We start from the raw sequence: 15,746 nt of genomic DNA, 5'->3' as shown, positions 1-15,746 counted from the left end.
AGTGCTATTAATTTTACAGCCGATGTTGCTGTTACACTGCCAATACCTTGTATTTGGAAGCTCTTCGCTGCAAATTCCTCCCAGGGGAGAAATTTCATGCCTTGAGTGTAGAATCTGGTGTGACACCCTTTTGTGCCGTGTCTCATATCCTTTTACAGCCTGCAGAAGGGGTTGGCTTGCTCTCCCCTCTTTCTCCCCTTTTCTTGCTTCTCTTCTCTTAGGCGTGGTTTTGGCTTCTTTAGCATTTCTGGGCGGGCATTTCCGTATATTATTGCCTATACCCTGCTGCGCCAATCTTCAGCTCGACTACTGCTCGTTTTGACGGTTGATCATTGTTCATCCTTTACAATACATTGCCGTCATTGACTCATACTGTAATGGCTACCATGGACGCTCCACCGCCCATTATTATTGGCCTCGAGGGCCTCATCCAGCACTCTCTCCCTCGTATCACCAGATTTCGCAGCGCCGCAGCTGCCATGACGAACTTTGGGCGACTGTCGCCATTCTTGAAGCGGCTCCAAGTCAGCATTCTGCTTCTAGGCTCAATCTATCGTAAATTCTCGCAGTACGACATGATCGCAGGATCCGATCTGTGTCTTGGAATCTGTCATGACAGTCTTGTCCAAACGCAAGGCATGATTGAAGCTGTGCTGCAAGCGCCAGAAGGCGACAATGTATACAATTTAGGCGCAGAGGTGCTGATTGAGAGACTACCCGATGAGATTAGCTCATTCATTTCCTCTGTTGAGCTCTTGAGAAGCACATACCAAGAGTCAGTGGAGTTTCATTTGCTGCCGAACTTGTCCTTCTTGTCGCTAACAATGCTGAAACAGATCACAATCCGAATACATTCTCGGATCAATGAAGGAGCTCACCAATCTACGAAGAGACTACTCCGAGCACCTGCAAGAATGTACGCACAACCGAAAAAAGGGATCACGTCTTGCTGTAATGACCGGATCGAGTGAAGATGAGCGGACATCGCGCTCGGATAATGGAACACAACTTACCGAACCAGAAGCATCGTTGTCTGGCAAGTCGTCCAGACAAAGACTCGTCGAGGAAAAATCATCACTTGCAGCTAATACTGCTACTATAAAACAAAAGCTCGGGCACACCGCTACCCTAGGAGCAAGACGAAAAGCTTAGACATAAGGCTAAGAAGAACAAAGAAGTATGACGAGAGTTGAGAATGAGACGTTTTCGCGCCAATACGATACTCAGCCAAATCAACGGCAACATTGCCGCATCGAAAATGGTCCACGGCGTATAGTTCTATTTGCTCTGTGAAAGACGTCGTGTCTTTTTGACAGTGTTAAGGAAACAAATGTTGGCGATATAACTACACGTACGGCTTCATCTAAGGAGCAAGAAGATTATTCTACGTACAGTGGATGTCTTATGGAAGCGCGGAAGGGTAATGGAATCGACGCGGCCGCTCGAGAAGAAGGGTAGAGAAGCGAAAACAGACACGGACCAGAATTTTTTTCTTTGTTTTTGATAGAAGTATCGATGTGAGCAGGGGATTTTACAGCGGAATGGGAAAGTTTTTCGCATACACTGACTTTTCATTTTCATTTCTTCTTTATTTCTAAGCACGCTTGATACCAAGAGTGTACAGCACAGACCTGATTCAATTTTAGTCATTGGTCAAGTTTATATAGTTTAATTTATTTCTGTTGCTATCAAGGTGTCTATGAGAGATTTTTCATTTTAATTTTGATAGCTGTTATGAGGACCGTGCGGTGCTTCTTTGTAGTGACGGCTCCTATTCCGGAATGGTTCTCTGGAGATTTACAATTTCTTTGTATTGCTGAGATTGGTCGTCACATTCCTCATTAAGAGCTATTATAACGGATACCACCAGTTTATGCAGCAAATATCCAATCTCGACTCAAGTATTTAAACAAGACTTGTGCCCGACTCACATTCTCTCAAAAACTCCCTCTGCACCCTCATCGGGTCCTTTACAACCGCTCAACAGGCTCTCCATCCGAGACATCCATTATTCTAGATGTCCCGCCCCAAAGAGAAGAGTCATTAAGGCTCATATGTTGGACGCTTGATCTAACCGAGCTTACTATGTGACTGGTACGTGTTCAATTTCGTCATTTCATTGTGCCTGCGGCTGACATAAATCCATCTATAGGCGCGCATTTGAAACCAGTTATTTTTCTCCTCGGTTTCTTCTCCAGCAATAAATAATATGAATTACCACCAACGTGTACACCTATCCATCAATATCTGAACTTGACACACACCCGCCACCAAGACTCCTCAGTCTGTGTGAACTGAAGAAAACGAAAGAGGGCTGCGAATCTGACGCATTGTTTGCATTGGTCTGACCTTTCCTGCGCTGGTATGACTTCGGCTGGTTTTGCTTCCAAACAATCTGTAAGCCAACGTTATTTCGCTTGGCACAAAGGGTTTACATCGGAAGCAACAACTAGCTTTGGAAGACATGAGCATCAGCAGCATCAGTAGTTGGTTCTGCGTGAAAGGCTCCCGTACAACAGTGAATTGGTCTGGGGAACTTTCGAAGAGTACTACCTCTCAGCAATCTCTGTCTTTTGTCGGCTCATTACAAACACCAACTCTAGGATGGGGCGCGGTATTACGGGGTCTCGCTCCAGGAAGTGGGAAGAGTCCAGCTCCCGGGAACAAAACAGGTGTTGCATCTCCACTAGGCTCTGTTTATTTACCATTACCTGCATAAGCTTCTGGTTGAGGGATGAACAGTTACACCTCTTCTGAATCAATGAAGACATATCCTCGGTTACCTGAGATATTTGATAACCATATAAATGGCGGTAATCGCCACCCACCGGCCAGCTGCGCCTGATATGCGCTTATGAGCTCCTGAGACAGATGTTCGGTCAGGAATTCAACCGGTATCCCGTGGCGAGAGTCCCCTGGGACCGATGCGACTCCGACGAGGTCCGGCGCGAGGGCCTGTTCTACTCGCAGTTGGCAATGTTCCTCATGGAAACCCCTAGATACGCCGAGCGTATCACCAGGGAAAACATGGAAGGAATTGCTCGGTGCTGGGAGCCGGGCATACCCGTAGTCAAACAGATGATCATTGACCCCAGTGCGAACGCGCGGCAGGGCGGCGTAATATTACGCAATTACTGCGATTACGAGCGGTCGTCGACAGGGGACGGAACGGGGGCTCACTTTGCCAGAGTTATTTCGACAAAATTATCCATCTTTAGCAAATACAAAGAGAGGCTATAGCAGTCGCAACAGCAATATATGTTGGGAAATGCCTTCAGCTGCAGCACTTTGTGTTTGACACGGCGTATTGCCCGAAATCAATAATCCAAAGTAAGTACCCAACACTTCAAGCTCCAATTTTACATACGGGATGGCAGAGTATTAACAGCAGCTTTAGCGTTTCGGGGCGATTTCTCAGCCATAGCATATGTTTTGGGAGATGTCAAGGCGCAGCAGCAGCAAGGCTGTGGGAGTCTTTCCTTAATATCTGAGAGCTGGTTAAACCATATATGAAAGCCATGACTTAAATACATTGGCCAACAAAGTCCTAACCGCAGCCCTCTTTCGTTTTCAATGCCTCGCAGCTGGAGCGGATGTATTCACTACAAAGCTGTGACTCGCTTATAAATTGCTCGTCAACGCTTCTAATCAACGGTAAAACGAGTGCTAGGTAGATATTGGGGGAAGGGGAGGGGGGAGGGGGGATTCGAACGTTTATCAGGGCTTGTGTGTTATACGTTATCTGGGACGTAGGTTGTAACTAATATACGTGTGCATTGATATTAAGGTTTTCCTGGGGGTGTTGGGTAGATGTGAACCCCAACAAGTTTAATATGCCTATGCATTATAAAACTCGTTTTAAAACGCCGTCTCCTTAGTATACGTATAAGTAGCCAAGGGGACTGTAAAAAAATAGGGATTGCAAAAAGAATCTTTTAAATACAAATCGGCAATAAGCGCATACGTTTGTGAAAAAGGTTGCTAGCGGATGTATGTGTAGAGTTACCGCCTTGTGTGTTTAAATTCTTCAGATTCCCTGTTTTTTTGGTAGCTTCCTACATCAAGCCTCGTACCTACCTATATTTAATTATACGAGATCGCCATAACAGGGACAAGGCCCATAAATAAGGGTCCATGATGATGACTCGGCTGGAAAGTTGACTCGGCTGGAAAGTTGACTTGGTTGGAAAGTTGACTTGGCTAGAACTTTGACTTGGCTGGAAAGATGACACGGTAATTCACCACTCAAGATTGCATTATAAAAGCCAAACCTTTGCCAAAAACTGTTCCAGAAGAAGCTGGCACATAACCTGTTCATCTTTCTTCATCAAGATAGACAACGAAAAGATGCCTTTTACTCAATGGATATTTACCCTCGCGTTTGCGGCTTGGGCTCTTTTTACCACAGGGGCAGCTACTCCAGAAGCTGAACGAGCGGTATGTATTTTATAGCCTTTATATCATTTCTACTACCTCTACTACCTCTACTACCTCTACTACATTTACTACATTTACTACATTTACTGCTTCAATTAACTTTATCTTTAAACTCATGTGTCCGTGCAGTGCAGATGGATCTCCAGCTTCATGGCCCCGGAGCATGTCGATTATCCAAACTCAACACGATATGAACAAAGCAGCAATAATTATTTTACCCAACAACAGCGTGGGTTCCGCCCTGCTTGTTATGTTCGCCCGCACAACGCCACTGAAGTCTCCGTCATCATGAAAATCCTCGTCCAAAACAATGCCACGTTCAACGTCAAGAGTGGCGGCTTCTCGCGTTTTGCCGGCGCCTCCAGCATCAACGGCGGCGTTCTCATCGATCTCAGCCGCATGAACTCGATTAAAACCGTTATGGACGGATCTTCCACAATGGTGGGTCCTGCTGCGCGATACTATGACATTTACCGAATCTGGGACGACACCGAATACGTAGGCTTTGCCCCCAAGAATAGCGATCTGACCGTTGCTGGGTACGTGCTTGGCTGTGGCTTTTCTTTCATCCCGCACAATGCTGGGTTTGCCTGTGACGACGTGTTCAACTTCGAAGTCGTCTCGGCAAAAGGAGAAATCCTTAGAGTCAATAGGAGGGAACACAAAGAGCTCTTCTCTGCCATTCGTGGCGGCGGTGGTTCCAGCTTCGGCATTATCACCCGCTTCCATATTGCCCGATTCTCTTGCAAGAAAGCCTGGTGGCAGCATCTCCTGTTTCCTGCTTCCATGAACGAGGACTTGATGAAAGTTTATGCCCACATGGCAAAGAAGGTTCTTGGTTACGATCTGACTTCCCATTCTTTCCTGATGAGCACCTATTCGGAATTCCATGGAGACTATGTGACTGAGGTCCATTTAGTAACTGAAGGGATAGACACCGAGCATCACCATCATATGCCGGCATTGGCAAAGCCTTTCCAATTGCTTCCAGGAGCTCTCAGAAATATCACCGAGGCAAATGGAGAAGCTAATTTCACAACCACCTTTAGTGAACCTGCTGGCTTCCGCCGCTCGGCCTGGTCGACCTCGGTTGGCGTCGATAGGCCCAAATTCCTGGCGGAAATTCTCTCCAACTGGCAAGCACTGGATAAAAAGCTCAAGAACTTGCCAAACCAGAAAGGCTTTAGGTCAGAACTAGAATTCCAGCCCGTGTCAGAACGTTTGCTCTGGAACACGCAGCGAAGCCGCCATAATGCCTTGAGGTTACCCGCTTCAATGGGCCCGATGATATTCGTCCTATTGTCTGTGCAATGGGCCGACTCGGCATTTGATGATATCATGGACGCTGAGTGCAAGCGGTTTATCGATCAAATTGATGAGACGGCAAAGATAATTGACCAGTACTGCGGTTTCATACACATGAACTACGCCCATCCCAGCCAAGATTTCTGGGGACGTTTGAGCCCAAAGTCTTATGATAGGCTGATGGCCACGGCGAAGAAGTATGACCCGGATCGCGCACTGAATAGGCTGTGGAGAGGCTATTTTAAATTTGACGAGATTGAGGGATAGGAGAGATTGGGTTTTGGAGATGGTGCATCTACACGTGTTTATTTGAAACTTGACGAAGAATGCAGAATTATGTTTTTAAGTGATGTTTATAGATATCCACTGCTTCTGCTGCATTTATAAGATGTCCTTTTGTTTGTACATATTATTTTGGTTTTGGAATTTTATTCTACAGCGCTCCTATTACTATTTAATAATCATTTACCAGCTCATTTATACAGTCGTAGAGCCCAACTCCTCTTCCACCGCATCGTATGCCTCCTTTAGCAACCTCACCATCTCCTCAAGTTCCTCCTCCGTTGCAGTCAGGGGCGGCGCCAGAATCGAATGATCGCCGTTAATGCCATCTATAGTCCCTGCCCCTGGATAGATGGCCAAGCCGCGATCATGCGCCGCAGCATGAACCCTCTTGCCAAACTTCACTTCTGGCTTAAACGGCTGTTTTGAGGCTTTGTCTTGCACGTATTCGATGCCCCAGAAAAAGCCTCTTCCGCGGATCTCGCCCACGAATTTTGCGTCTCCGAGAGCAGACCGTAGTCGCTGTTCCAGGAAAGCTCCTTTGGTGAGACACTTTGCTACCAAGTTGTCGCGCTTCAAGACTCGCTGGACAGCCAGGGCGGCCGCGCAGCTCGTTGGGTGAGCCTGATACGTCTGGCCGTGAACAAAGCTCGCTGTTCCCTTTGTCAACACGTCGACAACTTTCTGGCTGATGAGGATTCCCGCAATTGGCGCATATCCTCCTCCGAGGCCTTTTCCCAGCGTGAGCAGATCGGGTCGCACATCCCCCTCTGGCTCAAAGGCAAAGTACGTTCCCATCCGGCCGCTGCCACACATGACTTCGTCCAAGATGAGCAGGATGCCATACTTATCGCATACCTTTCTCACGCCTGCGAAATATCCCCTTGGGGGCGTGATGCAGGCCGCCGTGGCTCCTCCCACAGTCTCTGCCACGAAAGCAATGACTGTTTCGGGGCCCTGTCGCTGGAATTCGTCGTCTAGCTCCTGTACCAGCCTGGAGGCGTATTGATCCTCGGTTTCAGCGTCCAACTGGCCATGATATGCATATGCCGGGCTAACATAGCTAACGTTGTCAAGCAACAAGGCGCCCTCATATGGTATTTTCCTAGGAAGATTGCTGCTCACGCTCATGGCCCCAATTGTGCCACCGTGGTAGGCCTGTCTCCTGGAAACAAACTTCTTCCTCTGCAGCTGGCCATTCTCAAAATGATACTGCCGCGCAAGCTTCATAGTCGCATCCATAGCCTCACTGCCGGAGCAGACAAAGAAGGCCTTGGTCAAACCAAATGGTTTACTCAACTCTGTGAGCTCGTTGGCCAACTCTTCAGCACTCGAAGTTGTATAAGTCATGGTGTGCACGTATGCGACGTCAGAGTACTGCTGTATAACGGCCTCTTGGACTTCTTTGTTGCCATGACCAATGACTGCCACGGCGGCGCCGCCACATGCATCGATAATGCGAGAGCCATCGGCGAGAGTAAGATAGATTCCCGAGCCGGAGACAACTTGATGAGGGCGTTCAACGAGAGAGCGGTGCATAAGACCAGGCTCTCGAGTTCCATTTTGCGCGGTATAAGAGACGGTTGAAGAAGGCATTGTGGCTGAGGCAATAGTTCAAATGGCACTTTTATTTAACAAAGTATTATTATTTGGACATGATAACTAGTACATAATTCTTCTATATTTCTCCAAAACAGTGGCAGCTCTGGGACATATATTTATATCAATACTGTATACGGCGTAAATGACGCCCAACCTTAAGCTGATAAAGGGTTGTGGATATGACTCCGCACTCGGAAACCACATCGGCTCCAGTCGGTCGGCGTGGGTTTCCCTTTTCCCCATGTTCGTAGGGCGCATATGTAAACTAAGACTAAAGAAAAACATCGACTCTGATATGAAGTTTATTCTAATATATTAGTTAAGCACCACCACTAGTTTCGCAGACTGCGGCAATAACTAGACTAGGATGTTGATCCTTTAAAAAGAGCTTAAACAGTCTTTACTTACAAAAAGTCGTCGAGCTGTAAAGTCGAACAAGGTTATCAACCCATCTTATCGCTATATCCCCCACCATCAGACAGGTTTCCAGTTTGTGTAGTCTTTGCTTTCCCTAGCAACAACAGCAACAAGTACAGTAATAATCCTAGTGACTTCTGTCATTTCCATGCCTCTGTCAATTATTTCTCTCAGTCTTTGTCAGTTGATCATTCATGAAATCTTAATACAGCCTCCATTCCTCTTCAGGATCCTCGTTGGATCCGTTTCCACAAACCTCGCGCAATACAACTTCAATACCTTCCACACCTCGTAGCCATCCGTCGTCAAGCTCACCAAGTCGTTCATATGCGCCGAGATGTTGAACTTGATCAACAACCCCAGCATCTTGCCCTCGCGAATCTCCTCCAGCGTCTTTTGGCTGTTATGCCAGCAGCTCACATGTACCGCCTGCGGTATCTCCTCCAGTGCCGCCTTATCGAAGCCCGAGACGTCGGCGATGGCCATCATGATGCTGGACCAAGTGGCCCAGTTCTCGGGCCCGATCAGCTTGAGGTCGTCGGGCAGGCGTGTGACATCGAGGCCCTTGAGCGTGGGCGTGCGGGGCAGCTTTTCGGGGATCTTGAAGTAGGTTGTGATTTGATTGTAGTTTGTGGTATGTTGAACTTGTTGCACTTTGAGAGGGATTTTGACGGGGATTTTGGACCTATTGCGAGCAACGAATTGGTCAGGTCAGCATGTGGGCAATGATTGAGACTATGCGGGTGATGTGGCATCATGTTGTATTCATTATTTACCTAGGAGAGACGGCTTTGACTGCTGGTTGTTTAGGCGTTGGAGTTTCCATTGAAGCTGTATCTCCCCAAGAAGTCTCGAAATGATTTTTACAGAATCCCATCTTCGCTGCCCATCGCATCAGATGCACACATAATATGTGATGCCGTCCCCACCAATCCGCAGGCAATTGGGCAGCTGGGCGTCGACTCTCGGCATGCCACGTCTACAAGGCATATCTACGATGCTATTAGTATTACGGCCCGTAATCAATCCTGCTCAGCCTCAGCGTCATCTTGACAGAGTGAATTGCTGTATGAGGAACATCGACGCTATATAGCCTCATCCCACTTGCTTTTCCGGCCTGTATGTCTCCGTGCCTGGGAATGACAAATAGTGTTTATAAGACCCCCTCGGCCTTTCGGGTCTCCGCCCATGAGACCGAGTTGAATCTGTGGAGCCGATCTGGGGCAAAGTCGCAGCGACTAAGACCCGGACGACCGCATCAGTAAAGATTGGTTGACTAAGAGAATTGAAGCAACGGCTACCAGGATATCGCTAAATACAATAGTCTAAACTAGTGACTCGTCTACAAAAAGATAAATAAAAAGAGCTGCCGCGATACAGTCGCAGGGTCTCTCTCCATCGCGCCATCTTGTATAAGTGTATTAGAAGAAACCAAGAAGAGAGGCAAAATGGCAGCACAAGTATATTCACAAGATCAGCTCACCCGCTATCTCGAGCACATCTCCTATCCGCGCTCTCAGCACCCGAGAGACGAGCTCCAATTCCTCAAAGAGCTTCAAGCCCATCATCTTGCTCGTGTGCCCTTTGAATCCATCAGCCTTCACTACTCGCCACACCGCACGTTGTCCGTTGATCCAGATGACCTCTTCCAAAAGGTCGTGGAGAACAGCAGAGGCGGCTACTGCGTTGAGATGAACACCCTTTTTGGCGACATGATGAGAGCCTTGGGGTTCAATGTCCTCAGCATCGGAGCCAGAGTGAAGCCTGGCCCAGTATATCTCGGCATGTAAGTCTTCACTCCTTCTTCTTCCTCCGCTTATACCAGCTCTTTTGTCTAAACAAATCTTCGACCAATAGGACCCACGGCGCCAACATCGTCACCATCAACCAGCAGCGCTACCTCGTTGACGTCGCTTTTGGCAGCCACGGCGCCTTCACACCCGTCCCGCTGATCGACGGCTACGAGTTCGACAACATCCTCCCTCGCCGAGGCAAACTCGAGTTCCGCCCCATCGCCCAGTCCACGTCGCCTTCTACTCAATCTCTATGGGTATATTCGACACAGGATGTTCCCTCCACAGATTGGACCGAGCGTTACTGTTTTACAGAAACGGAACTCTTCCGCGCAGACTACGAGGTCATGAACTTTTACTGCAGCACAGTCCGCACAGCCATTTTTGTCAATAACGTCTTTGCTCTGAGGGGAATCCTGAACGACAAAGGCGATGGGCTGAAGGGTGTAATGACTTTGTTGCAGAACGAAGTGAGGAAGAGAGTGGAGGACGTACCGGGCTTGGAAGTGGTGGAAACTTTGGCGAGTGAAGAGGATCGAGTGACGGCACTGGAGAAGTGGTTTGAGATACCATTGTCGAAGAGCGAAGCGAGAGCGATTCGGGGCCTGCCGACCGAGCTTGTGCCACCCAGGTCGCTATAATGGCTTGGAAGAAGTGACTGACTACAAGGATAATATGAGTTGATTTGGTACTACACTCTAAGAGAGTTGGGAGTTCGAGGTCTCGCAGCATAGATTCAATAGCAGGCAACTACTCAATGTACATCGCCACAAGTCATACACACCTTTCCCTTTCCCGATAACCGTATTGCAGTTATTGTATTCTTGTTCTTATTTCTAGGAGGCTTATCTGATCACTAATTACTATGATATCTAAAGTATATATAAACAGATATATATATATATATATATATATATATAAACATACCGTACAATCACACCTCTACATCCTCAACCACTTTCCAAACCTCATTCCCAACCCGATATTCACTCTTCAGCTTCTCATCCAACAACACCTCCTCACACGGCAGCTTCCTCTCGCCATCTCCCAGCCTCACAATCCTCCTCCACCCCTTCCCATCATCATCCCTCCACCCCCATCTCTCCGCCACAAGATCCCCCTCGCCAGGCCCATCCCTCACAAACACCTGTGCCCACTCCCCAAGCCTCACAAAAATACCCTTCTTCCCCGCCTTCTCATCCTCCATCATGAGCACCGCGCACACGGCTCTATCCCCGCCCGTCTTCTTGGGAGGCGGATCAAACCACATCTCTTCGTAGTCCGTGTCCTTTCCGGTGGCGGGGTTCATCATCTGGCCCTTTTCGAGAGTGCTCAGTCCGTCTGGCTGGGCGTACATGTGGCCTTCGTCAGGAGGCGCATCCACGGCGCGAGAATCGATCCAGTGTCTCCATTGAGAAAGAGAATGGCCGGCGGAGAGGATGGTGGAGGAGGAGAATCCGGCCATGGCCCAGTCAAGGCGAGCCAAGGGCAATATTTCTGCCTCTATAATCAGCTGTCAATCTCTCATCGGAGATGGGCAGGAGCGTATTTCTTTGTTTGCCAGTAGATATTGCTCATTACCTTCATTGTTGGCCAAAGAGTCTTTTCCATCGGGTAGCAGCACTCTTATGTCCACAAATCTCTTCTCGGGAGATGTCAGTACCAGCGTAGAAGTTGGCTCGCTCGCTTCTTCTGGCACCCAGCGAATGAACTTGCGAAAAGAGATGCTGGCCATGACTGCCTGCGTGTGATTTTCTTTAATGTTATGAATGAATTATACGGCTCTTTACAAATACAAAGTTTCCCAAACAACTGACGAGGATTTCAAGGTTAGATGTGTTTGCTACATGGCGTACGCAAAAGAAACAAGTAGGCTGGCTATATAGCTGGTTGAGATGTCGATGCGGGGTGAAGCCTCCATGTGGAGAAACTTGTCCAGTAGTTCATACAAGCGTTGATGGTTGCAAAAGGGCGTCGGAGCCGATATTTCAATTTACCAAATGCGGAGATTTTGCGAGGACGCGCCAATCTGATAAAAAGAAGCTGGATTTATGCTGCCAGTTCCAATTGGAAGTCAAGCTTAACAACAGCGCTGTGATAGATACGAACAAACACTTATATGCTTCAAAATAATACAAAAAAAAAAAAAAAAAAAAAAAAAAAAAGCACAGGGACGAGGAATCCAAAATAGTCTTGTCAAGCCCGGCCCAAAATGGGCTGCTAACGGGCGACTTCTTCCACTTATATTCATCTCATCAAAAAATAATTAAAAGGTGCTCTTTAATCTGACCATCCACATCCGAGCGCAGATAGAGTGGTGGGGTATCTTCTTTTTTTTTTTGTCCTACTCTTTTTCCGATTTCTTATGTTTCTTCCTTTCATTTCTCATTCAACGCGCACAAAAATATGCTCCATATATAGCACGAAAAAAATGTTTCACTACATATACATATACACACGCAAAACTCCAATTACTGAGGCTTAACAAAGTGGGAGAGCTGGGTGGTAACGACCAGACCGGCAACAGAGGCAGAGGTCAAGGTCGAGAAAACGCCAGAGATCAAAGCAGACAGGGCAAGTCGGGAGACATCGCCACCGCGAGATGGCGCCAGCTGGCTGAGGATACCAATCTGGATACCCAGGGAGCCGATGTTGCCGAATCCGCACAGGGCGTAGGTAGCAATGAGCTGAGAGCGGGGAGACAGGGTGGCGTAGTAAGGATCGGTGGCCATGGCGTTGAAGGCATTGTACTCATTCTGCAGGCAACAATGGTCATTATCATATCACAAGTCAAACGTGCACAAAATGTATGTTGGAAAGAAGAGAACCAGGATGTGGGAAGCAAACACACGGTAGTAGTAGAATGGATGGAAAGTTGAAGGAAAGAGAGTAAATGTTTTGCAAAAGAGATAACAGGGGAAACTTACGGTGATGACCTTCTCGGCAATGAGCTTGGCAACCTTGAGAATATCGCCATCTCGAGGAACACCAAGCAAGAAAGCAACCGGATAAAAGACATAAGACAGGATAGTCTGGAGAGTAAGGGTGGGGTCGTTGATGTTGATGTAGTGACCCCACCAGGTGAGAAGACCGTTGATCAGACCAACAGCGGCGAGAATGCAGAGAAGCGAGGCGATAATGGTACCACCAATCTTGATACCAAGCCAAGCACCGTTGGCAAAAGCGTGCAGGGCATTTTCAGCCTTGTGCTCGTCATCGTCGGGAATGACGACGCGACCGGCGGTGAGAGTCTCCTCAGTCTCGGGGTAGCGCAGCTTGGAGATGGCAAGGGATGCAGGAATAGACATGATGCAGGAGGAAACAAGAGCCTCAGCGTTGAGACCAAGACCAATGTAGCCGACAAGCACGGAACCAGAAATGGTAGCAAAACCGCAAGTCAAGACTTGGTGAAGCTCGGCGTTGGTCATGTGGGGGACAAAGGGACGGACCAGCATGGCGGATTCTCCCTGGCCAATGAAGGGAGTGGCAGCAGCGACGACGGCCTCGGCACCAGAGGCGTTGAGGGCCCAGAAGACGAAGATGGCCACCTTCTTGATGAACCACTGGATGAATCCAATGTAGTACAAGACCTGGACGAGTGAAATGAAGAAGATGATGGCGGGGATAACGCCAAAGAAGAACCAGGGGAGCTTGGCGACATCAGGGGTGGTCAAGAAAGCCACACCGTTCTCAGCGAAGCCAAGCAAGTCGCCGGCGCGGTCAGCAATGAACTTGAAGATGTTGTATCCGACACCAGTCCGCAGCACGAAGAGACCAATGACGTACTGGCCGAGCATGCCACCGATGACGGTGCGCCAGTTGACGTGCTTGCGGCTCCTGCTGGTGATCCAGAAGGCAAAGAGGATGACAACCATGCCGAACAAGCTGACGGCACGGTTCGCACGAGTGTTGTCGGCGCTCTCCTCGGAGACAAAGGAACCAACCAGGATGGCGGCAATGGTGACAAGAGCACCGGCGGGAGTGCGCAGCCTGGGGGGGATGCGCTCGTAGACGACCAGGGCCGTGCGAGTCCAAACCCACTTGATGGCACTGGCCACATAGCGCGAGGGCACATGGAAGAAGAAGAGGCGGATGGTGATGGCCAGCCACAGCAAAAAGGGAACCTCCCAGTTCTTGTCATCGCGGTGCAGGATCAGCGAGGCAATCCACCAACCCGTGAAGAGGAGGAAGATGACCAGGTGGACAAAGGCGCGGAAGACACGGTAGGGGATGCCAAAGTGCCATTTGCGCTGCGAACCGGCCTCATCCGAGTCGACGCCCGTGCGCACAATGTCTGTCTGGCCGACCTTTTCGTGGTCGCTGTAGTCTGGCGGCGTGTGGCCGTCATGCGCCTTGTCGATGCTGCGCGTGTCGTGGGTGTGGTCCTGCGTAGGCACGAGGGTCGGGTCCATGTTGGTGCCCCTGGTGTAGACGGCATCGTCGTGGCCGGCGGCATCGACGCGGGCCGAGTGGTGCTTGTGCGCGTGGTGATGCTGGTGCGCAGGCTCGAGCGCCGGGTCCGGGTTGTGGTGGATGCCCTCGGTGGTGTCGTGATAGGGCGCCACGTCGGCGTTGGTTTTTGAAGAGTCGGCCATTGTGTGTCTGTGTCTCTTCTTGGTCAACGCCTGTGTATGCAAGATGTTTCTCTTTTCTCTGCTACCTCTTCTTTCGCAGATCGTGTCTGGCGTCCTTGACCTTGTTTGTGCCTGAGGTTGAAGCACGGCAAAGCAAAGCAGGCAAGGTGTTGAAGCAGTCTTGGGTTCAGACTCTGATAGCCAGACCTAGAACGAAGATTTTTTTTTCTTATAGAGAAAGGAGGGAGACAGAGAGGAAGAGCAGGTTAGCCAGCCGGGAGATGCTGCAACTGAACCTGGGAGGAAGCCCGAAGGAGCGGACGTATGACGACGTGACGTTCGAACCTGAGAATCCTGGGGAAGGAAAAGAAGCATCGCCAACTCGTGGGTCGGCGCTCGAGTTTTTGTACTCGGAACCCCATCAGCGTCGGTCGAGTCGCAGTCGCACGCGCACATGCCAGGCCGGGTCCTGGTCCCAGAGATTTCGAGCCCACAATGGCAGCGGCAACGCCGTTTCGCTGGAGATGGATGGAACCAGCCGACCCTTTGGTTGCATTTTCTGGCGAAGAGAAAAAAAAGTGTGGAGAAGCCCTGGCCATGTCTGTCTTCGGCATGGGTTGAAAGTTCCTATCCTGCCTTTAGCGGCCCTTGGGGGGGTGTCCAGGGGGTGGCAGCCCGTAGCCTGGGAGGCTTCCAGAGGGGTCCAGCCTAATTGAGTAGCGCTGCGCCGAAGAAAAGGGCGCTTGTGCGGTACGAAGTAGAGCTTGGGGCGCGCCACAGGGCAGGGGATGTACCCCACACGGCCGGTCGGTGTGCGCACTGTGCGCTACCTCGGCACCGACCTAGCGAGTTGAGGGCTGCACCTGATATCAGGGCGTCTGGATGGACCGCGCAAGCAAGCATCGCTTGAAAGATGCAGCTGTGAAGACCTGTGATGTATGAGTGATACACAATGCCAGGATCCGCATTTCAGCAGCGTTCAAGCATTGGCAGTCACTGATGGAGCATGCGTGTCCAAGCACATGCATGCATGCAGCCTGGAGGGTGGTCGCGAATCATAGGTGCTTGTAGGTAGGGCACTCACTACTGTAACGGGTACATTTGCCGCCGCCAGAATCTGCATATGATTTTGCCCAAGCTGGTTATCGATAACAGGTACTTGTGCTCCAAAAATTTCCCCGCGCGCAAATCGCCAGCCCGCCGCCCTGTCAAACTCGCTGTGCACCGTGCACGAATCTTCCAATTCCTACTGGGCCAGTACTGGAGGGACCTTTTTTCGGTGGCCATGGTACTTCTGAATCTGCCAATCCGCCAAGAGGGTCACGCTTCTTGCTAG

At 49.5% G+C, this 15,746-nt stretch overlaps 8 protein-coding genes across 8 annotated transcripts; 4 read left to right on the top strand and 4 right to left on the bottom strand.

The window, feature by feature from the left end:
• The first annotated feature begins 162 nt into the window (after nucleotides 1-162).
• TrAFT101_010689 (uncharacterized protein) lies at nucleotides 163-1,839 on the top strand. Its single transcript, XM_024901344.2, has 2 exons — nucleotides 163-775; nucleotides 837-1,839. The coding sequence occupies exons 1-2, from the start codon at nucleotides 378-380 to the stop codon at nucleotides 1,150-1,152; spliced, it is 714 nt and encodes a 237-aa protein (XP_024755515.2). The 5' UTR covers nucleotides 163-377; the 3' UTR covers nucleotides 1,153-1,839.
• Nucleotides 1,840-1,994: 155 nt separating this feature from the next.
• TrAFT101_010688 (uncharacterized protein) lies at nucleotides 1,995-3,664 on the top strand. The gene is made up of 2 exons (XM_024911107.2): nucleotides 1,995-3,330; nucleotides 3,398-3,664. The coding sequence occupies exon 1, from the start codon at nucleotides 2,872-2,874 to the stop codon at nucleotides 3,238-3,240; it is 369 nt and encodes a 122-aa protein (XP_024755514.1). The 5' UTR covers nucleotides 1,995-2,871; the 3' UTR covers nucleotides 3,241-3,330; nucleotides 3,398-3,664.
• A 1,061-nt stretch (nucleotides 3,665-4,725) lies between these two features.
• TrAFT101_010687 (uncharacterized protein) lies at nucleotides 4,726-6,009 on the top strand (the record flags this gene model as incomplete). The annotated part of the gene is made up of 1 exon (XM_024901377.2): nucleotides 4,726-6,009. One exon carries the CDS (start codon nucleotides 4,726-4,728, stop codon nucleotides 6,007-6,009), a length of 1,284 nt encoding a protein of 427 aa, XP_024755513.2.
• Nucleotides 6,010-6,045: 36 nt separating this feature from the next.
• TrAFT101_010686 (uncharacterized protein) lies at nucleotides 6,046-7,712 on the bottom strand. The gene has a single exon (XM_024909031.2). The coding sequence runs from the start codon at nucleotides 7,618-7,620 to the stop codon at nucleotides 6,220-6,222; it is 1,401 nt and encodes a 466-aa protein (XP_024755512.2). The 5' UTR covers nucleotides 7,621-7,712; the 3' UTR covers nucleotides 6,046-6,219.
• A 167-nt stretch (nucleotides 7,713-7,879) lies between these two features.
• On the bottom strand, nucleotides 7,880-8,920 carry TrAFT101_010685 (uncharacterized protein; the record flags this gene model as incomplete). Its single annotated transcript, XM_024909030.2, has 2 exons — nucleotides 7,880-8,728; nucleotides 8,820-8,920. 2 exons carry the CDS (start codon nucleotides 8,918-8,920, stop codon nucleotides 8,236-8,238), a joined length of 594 nt encoding a protein of 197 aa, XP_024755511.2. The 3' UTR covers nucleotides 7,880-8,235.
• Nucleotides 8,921-9,122: 202 nt separating this feature from the next.
• TrAFT101_010684 (uncharacterized protein) lies at nucleotides 9,123-10,634 on the top strand. Its single transcript, XM_024904587.2, has 2 exons — nucleotides 9,123-9,829; nucleotides 9,901-10,634. The coding sequence occupies exons 1-2, from the start codon at nucleotides 9,492-9,494 to the stop codon at nucleotides 10,475-10,477; spliced, it is 915 nt and encodes a 304-aa protein (XP_024755510.1). The 5' UTR covers nucleotides 9,123-9,491; the 3' UTR covers nucleotides 10,478-10,634.
• A 46-nt stretch (nucleotides 10,635-10,680) lies between these two features.
• TrAFT101_010683 (uncharacterized protein) lies at nucleotides 10,681-11,730 on the bottom strand. Its single transcript, XM_024902152.2, has 2 exons — nucleotides 11,418-11,730; nucleotides 10,681-11,333 (listed from the first exon to the last, which is right to left on the bottom strand). Exons 1-2 carry the CDS (start codon nucleotides 11,569-11,571, stop codon nucleotides 10,771-10,773), a joined length of 717 nt encoding a protein of 238 aa, XP_024755509.2. The 5' UTR covers nucleotides 11,572-11,730; the 3' UTR covers nucleotides 10,681-10,770.
• Nucleotides 11,731-11,925: 195 nt separating this feature from the next.
• On the bottom strand, nucleotides 11,926-14,943 carry TrAFT101_010682 (uncharacterized protein). The gene is made up of 3 exons (XM_024907110.2): nucleotides 14,497-14,943; nucleotides 12,764-14,438; nucleotides 11,926-12,592 (listed from the first exon to the last, which is right to left on the bottom strand). The coding sequence occupies exons 2-3, from the start codon at nucleotides 14,429-14,431 to the stop codon at nucleotides 12,308-12,310; spliced, it is 1,953 nt and encodes a 650-aa protein (XP_024755508.1). The 5' UTR covers nucleotides 14,432-14,438; nucleotides 14,497-14,943; the 3' UTR covers nucleotides 11,926-12,307.
• Between the last annotated feature and the right edge of the window lie 803 nt (nucleotides 14,944-15,746).

Source organism: Trichoderma asperellum, chromosome 6 (genome assembly GCF_020647865.1).
Source record: "Trichoderma asperellum chromosome 6, complete sequence".
Taxonomy (NCBI): domain Eukaryota; kingdom Fungi; phylum Ascomycota; class Sordariomycetes; order Hypocreales; family Hypocreaceae; genus Trichoderma; species Trichoderma asperellum.
This window is presented reverse-complemented; position numbering and strand designations above follow the sequence as displayed.

What these genes read in the sequence shown, in the direction of transcription:
- TrAFT101_010689 (XM_024901344.2), top strand. Translation starts at nt 378, where the DNA reads ATGGCTACCATGGACGCTCCACCGCCCATTATTATTGGCCTCGAGGGC. An exon ending in TTGAGAAGCACATACCAAGA is followed by an intron (nt 776 to 836) that starts GTCAGTGGAGTT and finishes ATGCTGAAACAG; the next exon opens with ATCACAATCCGAATACATTC.
- TrAFT101_010688 (XM_024911107.2), top strand. Translation starts at nt 2,872, where the DNA reads ATGTTCGGTCAGGAATTCAACCGGTATCCCGTGGCGAGAGTCCCCTGG.
- TrAFT101_010686 (XM_024909031.2), bottom strand. Translation starts at nt 7,620, where the DNA reads ATGCCTTCTTCAACCGTCTCTTATACCGCGCAAAATGGAACTCGAGAG.
- TrAFT101_010684 (XM_024904587.2), top strand. Translation starts at nt 9,492, where the DNA reads ATGGCAGCACAAGTATATTCACAAGATCAGCTCACCCGCTATCTCGAG. An exon ending in GGCCCAGTATATCTCGGCAT is followed by an intron (nt 9,830 to 9,900) that starts GTAAGTCTTCAC and finishes TTCGACCAATAG; the next exon opens with GACCCACGGCGCCAACATCG.
- TrAFT101_010683 (XM_024902152.2), bottom strand. Translation starts at nt 11,571, where the DNA reads ATGGCCAGCATCTCTTTTCGCAAGTTCATTCGCTGGGTGCCAGAAGAA. An exon ending in CTCTTTGGCCAACAATGAAG is followed by an intron (nt 11,334 to 11,417) that starts GTAATGAGCAAT and finishes TTATAGAGGCAG; the next exon opens with AAATATTGCCCTTGGCTCGC.
- TrAFT101_010682 (XM_024907110.2), bottom strand. Translation starts at nt 14,431, where the DNA reads ATGGCCGACTCTTCAAAAACCAACGCCGACGTGGCGCCCTATCACGAC. An exon ending in TTGCCGAGAAGGTCATCACC is followed by an intron (nt 12,593 to 12,763) that starts GTAAGTTTCCCC and finishes TGTTGCCTGCAG; the next exon opens with AATGAGTACAATGCCTTCAA.